The 5,166-nt window shown below is 41.7% G+C and overlaps 1 protein-coding gene across 2 annotated transcripts; it reads left to right on the top strand.

Annotated features, from left to right (window-relative positions):
- Positions 1-255: 255 nt before the first annotated feature.
- Positions 256-3,313, top strand: POP4 (POP4 homolog, ribonuclease P/MRP subunit). Of its 2 annotated transcripts, XM_067302898.1 has the most exons (7): positions 256-313; positions 399-454; positions 775-998; positions 1,647-1,724; positions 1,928-1,989; positions 2,340-2,441; positions 2,921-3,313. In XM_067302898.1, the coding sequence occupies exons 1-7, from the start codon at positions 307-309 to the stop codon at positions 3,055-3,057; spliced, it is 666 nt and encodes a 221-aa protein (XP_067158999.1). In that variant the 5' UTR covers positions 256-306; the 3' UTR covers positions 3,058-3,313. The 2 variants fall into 2 exon arrangements, with proteins under 2 accessions (XP_067158999.1, XP_013796704.2); XM_013941250.2 differs by lacking the exons at positions 256-313; positions 399-454 and adding an exon at positions 611-666.
- Positions 3,314-5,166: the final 1,853 nt, after the last annotated feature.

The raw sequence follows: 5,166 nt of genomic DNA, 5'->3' as shown, positions 1-5,166 counted from the left end.
GTTTTTCCGTTAATTTTCGGGTCCTGTCCGCACGAGGCCTCGCGCCCTCACGCCGCGGCGGCCGTTGGGCCGGGGCTGGGAGGAGGGGGCGCTGAGGGGCCACGTGCTGCAACGGCCGCGGGGGCGCGTGAGGAGCGGGGCGGGGCTATCGCTCCTACCGGTTGGCCCCGCCCCCGCCACGGCCAGCAAGGCGCATGCGCTTCCCCCCCCCCCCGTCGGGCCGAACGCGCTTAAAAGGCAGCGGTGCGCAGGCGCCGCCTCTCTGAGGCCAGGGAGCAGCGCGGCTGCGCATGCGCGGCCGCTGCCATGGAGGGTGAGTGGTGGCGGCGGGGCTGGGCCGGGACGCGGCGCGGGAGGCTCGGCTCGGCCTAACGCGGTGCCCGCTCTGTGCCTTGCAGGTCTGCTGTACGGCCGCCTGCCCGCCGGCGCGGCGGAGGAGGAGCTGGGCGCCCAGGTACCGCCGGAGGGCCGGGCCGGGGAGCCCCCGCGGCGCCTGCCGGGGCCGCCCCGTCGCGCGCGCTCGGCGCCGCGGGGGCGTTTGGACGCCGCCTCGGTGTGAGCGCGGCCCCCGGAGGTGTCGGGGTGAAGGAGGCAGTAAGTGCCCAGACTCCCACGGAGCCGCGCGCACGGGACCGCCGCACGCAGAGTGTCTTTACACTTGCTTAGGTGCAGCTCTCCAAATCTCCCGGTGTTTTTGTCCACCTGATGTAACTACTAGCCAGGGCAAGCTTTTAACTCCACTGAAACTAATTCTTTCCAAATGTATTTCGTTAGCCCCAAGGATCCGAAGAGGCCAAAGCTTTTGTAAATGCCTTCCTGAAGCGCAGTATGCCAAAAATGAAAGATGAAGCTATCCAGGATATGCTAACTCGGAAAGCTGTAGTTCTTGAGCATTACTTTAAAAAAAAGAAAAAGGGAAACAGGAAGAAAACAAAAGGTTTTACTGCCAAGCAGAGGCGAGAATTGCGGCTTTTTGAAATTGAACCTGAACAGCAAAGGTATGACCTTAAAGTCTGTGTAGTAAAAGCGGGAAAGTTCATCAAAACTATGTAAAAGCAATGACAAGTACATATGGATGTAACTCTTCAGTATATAATAGTTATTTTCTCTGTGGCATTTCACCAAGAGAACAATTCCCATGTCCCTATGTTTGAAAAATTTGTGCTTGTTGCTGGTCTCTTTCCTTTTGTATACCTGAATGTAACAAGAAGTCAATATCAAATACAGTTGTCTGTGGTTCCAGTTCTAAAAGAATGCCTGTGACCAGACAATCAAAATTTAGCAGCAGACTCCTGTAACTAATGCATGTTGAACAAAGCCCTTGCATCAGATTCCTCTAATTCACACTGAATAAAGCTCTTGCTGTTTGTAAAAGGAAATAGATGTATAGGAGTAAAAATTTTCAAGCCTTAAAAGATGCAGCCACATCCTGTAAAATACATCACTATTTTGGGTAGATGTTAGTTTGCCTATTTAATAACAGACCTGTTGCTTGCAGTGGCTTGCCTCTTAGGTAAGTTGTGAGAGCAGATTATAAAATGTATGAATATTAGTCTTAACTCTGTAAATATGCATTAATACTGTCATCAAGCAGTAGATTTCTGATAAATGAGTTGTTCTATAATATTTCTGCCTTTTTATTGCAGATATGCAATCTTTCTACCACTACATGAACTCTGGAAACAGTATATCAGAGACTTATGTTATGGACTTAAACCAGATGCGTAAGTTGAGATATCTTAAAATTAGTGTTCTTGATTCACTAGATATGTCAAAGTTTACTGAGTTGCTACTTGAAACATAATAGTTATTTGATAAGGATACATTCTGTTTCTGTAAGCTTTGAGCATGATATCAATGGTCATGTTTTGTAAACCTCCCTTTCTGTATGTTTTTCTTTCCCCCTTCTGACCCCACTGTATTCAAGGCAACCACAAATGGTTCAGGGCAAACTGCTAAAAGCTGATCTCCATGGAGCTATTGTTACAGGTATTCTGTTTCTTTTCTTTTACAAAATTCTCTGAAGTTCAGTAGACACTACTGTATCTCAGGTGCTTACTTTTAAATTCCTTTTAATGCTAGAATTATAAAGTGTAGAGATCATATGGTGACTAACTCTTCCTCCACTTACTAATGCTACTTTTCAAGTGCTCTTGAAAACCTTGCTGTTAGTTACAAAGATTAGCTAGTTTTATGAGTGATTACTGTGATATTTTTCAGAATAAATTTAAATATTCCAGATATTACAAGCCAGCTATTACAGTCATGAAGCAAGTGTATAACAGCAAACTGCTTCAATCAGAAAATATTCTAATACATGCATACTCTTGTTTTTTTAGTAACAAAATCAAAGTGCCCCTCTTATGTTGGGATAACAGGAATCATTCTACAGGAAATGAAACATGTCTTCAAAATTATCACTAAAGAGGACAAATTAAAAGGTATGTAAGACAAGTTTTTCACTATTTGAATAACCTGAAATATTTCTTAAACACAATATTCATCTTACACATCTGAGCAAAGGTACATGGTAGTACATTATATCAGTATTTTTAGTTCTTTGCATTATGAAAGTACTGACCACATAACAGCCCAAGATCTTGCCAAATATCTGAGATGAGCAGTTAAAAAGAGCTGCATTTCCTATGAACCTGACATTATGCAGGTGGTTTAGATTCATCTGATTTGTGTTAGATGTTCTCTGCAACATTTGCTTACTGCATGACCCTGAAAACAGGAATATAGTAATTTCCATTACCTGAACCTAAAGTGTTTAGGTTTATTTTCCCTTCCTTGCTAAAATTAAAAACCTTGAAAGGTGGCAAACCTCCAGTCTACATGTGAGTAATATCTCCCAGTACATCAGTATCTTGCTGTAACAGAGGTTTAACACTTAAGTTCTTTCCTCTTCCATTTTCAGTTGTTCCCAAACTCAACAATGTATTTAGCTTGGAGATTGACGGATTTATTTCCTACATCTATGGAAGCAAGTTCCAGCTTAGAGCAAGTGAGCGATCTGCAAAAAAGTTCAAGCTGAAAGGAACTATTGACCTGTGATTTCATAGAAATTCAGAAGTGTTACTAATAAGTCTGCTGCTTTCCTGCAGTTTAAAGACCAGGTTTTCTGGCAGATTGAAAATGAAATAACTGATAAGGGGGGGGAAGCTCTTTCTAAAGCATTTCTTCATAGTGAAGAATCACTAGAATCTGTTTTGTCTTAAACTGCAACAGTCTGAGACTGCTTTGTAGTTGCATGTTTTGTTATGTGTATATAACACTCTGAACTTTATTAAACTTTTCTGATTAGTATGAATTACTTGGCAATGGATTACTTGACTTTGTCTCAGGTGTAGATTTGCACAATGAAAATCAATTACATCTTCATTATTGTTGCCTTCTGTATAAACTGGGCTGCATCTTTATTATAAGCTTGTAAGGAGACTAAGTGACAACTGCTCCTCTGATCACTATTCCCAAGTTCACATTAACATCTTTGCCTGGTGCAAGCATATGCAAGTAAGTTATTTCAGCAGATGGGTTTTACCTTGAGTATCTCCTTCCCCATGGTTAAACATGTTAAGCTATATAGATGAGTGAACAAACATTCAAACTGGCTATAGCAGTTTGTCTTTCATAATGAAATTTTAAATTGCATTAGAAAAAAGTACTGAAACATTTAGAGTTTACTGAGGAAGTTTCTTTACTACTTGCATGATACTCTGAAAGACTGTTTATGAGGCACTGGGGAAAAATGACTCTTCCAAGTATACTGAGCCAGTAACAAAGATCTTTTGCAGTACAAAAGGTATCTTTTAATGGTAAAATGAAGAATTTTAAGAGGCTCAAGTTAACTTTCTAGATTGTAGTGTTTTTCCACAGTTAATCCCTAGGGCATGCTTCAGCATCTGACTCATGATGATTGATAAGACCAAGTTAATTAAGTTTCTCATCTTAGTCTGGAACTTTGTGCTATTTCATGAGTCTTGTTTTCTGAATGGAGGAAAAAGTTGTTGGGTCAAAGTTCAAATGCACAGATGTCAAAAGTGTAATATAGGTGGAATTTGGGTAACTGAATGCCTGCATCTAAACAAGAAAATCTGTCTTAAGCCACAAGTGCTTAAAACTGCTAGGATTCACAGCTGGAAGTGTTGCTGTCTTTTGATCTCATGTGATTACTCAATTCTGAAACAAGTCACTTAAATGCTGTTCATGAATCCTTCAAAATCATAGGAAGTTAGTTGAACATTACCATAAGAGCAAGTTATCAGGGTTATGATAAATAGTATCATGGAAACAAGTGTTCAGTAGTTAAATAATCAAATGTTAAATCATTAGAAAAGCAATAGAGAAGAAAACAGAAAATGGATACCTTGGCCTACTTGAATGTGGTCCCTTTACCCCATCTCAAAAAGATCTCTTTAACATGGAGAACTCAGGTGTTCAGCTCAGCTCTGAAGAGGCAGTGTCTAGACACAGCAGAGCTGACTGACAGCAGCATGTGACTTCTCTGATTTGGCATGAGATCTTCCCATGGGTGTGGGGGTTAATGCTGGCTGCCTATCTGAGCTGCCTACCAGACACCTTTACTATGCAAAAGGAAATTCCTTTTGATATTAAAGAACTATTGTTAACATGCATTCAGAAGTGCTGATATTTGCAAGCATTTGTCTTTGCCATCCCCTGTTGGCTGCTGTGGAAACTTTGGCTAACCTAGCTCTAGCTAGGAGATGAGCACAGCGTTATCTGCCTTGTGCTAGACCCTCAGAGCTGCTGTTCAGGGAGCAGAGCTCTGCCAATAATACTCTCATCTAGCAGGACATAAATTTCTATTGAACATCCTGAAGCTGTAGATACATTTTTAGACATTTTATCATTAGTCTTACCATACAAGAAATAAAGCAGAGATAACATGAAGGATGCAGAAGTCAAAGCTGCTCTGAGGCAGCCTTACAATTCTTTGTTTGCAACTCTTTCCTTAAATAACACCATTTCAGGAGTATTCATGTGTAAGGATAAACTGTGCATTTGCCCTTGCCCCCTGGAGCATCCCCTCCATGTGTTTGGCCTGTACAGTTTTTTTCAGAAGGGAATCTTATCACTGCCTGTGCTTTCTAGGGGTGTTATTACACTTAAATGTGCTGTACTCTTCAGAAGACACTGATAAAT

The sequence above is a fragment of the Apteryx mantelli genome, chromosome 10, assembly GCF_036417845.1.
Source record: "Apteryx mantelli isolate bAptMan1 chromosome 10, bAptMan1.hap1, whole genome shotgun sequence".
Classification (NCBI taxonomy): domain Eukaryota; kingdom Metazoa; phylum Chordata; class Aves; order Apterygiformes; family Apterygidae; genus Apteryx; species Apteryx mantelli.
The sequence above is the reverse complement of the archived record's forward strand: the minus strand, read 5'-3'. Positions and strand labels throughout refer to the sequence as shown.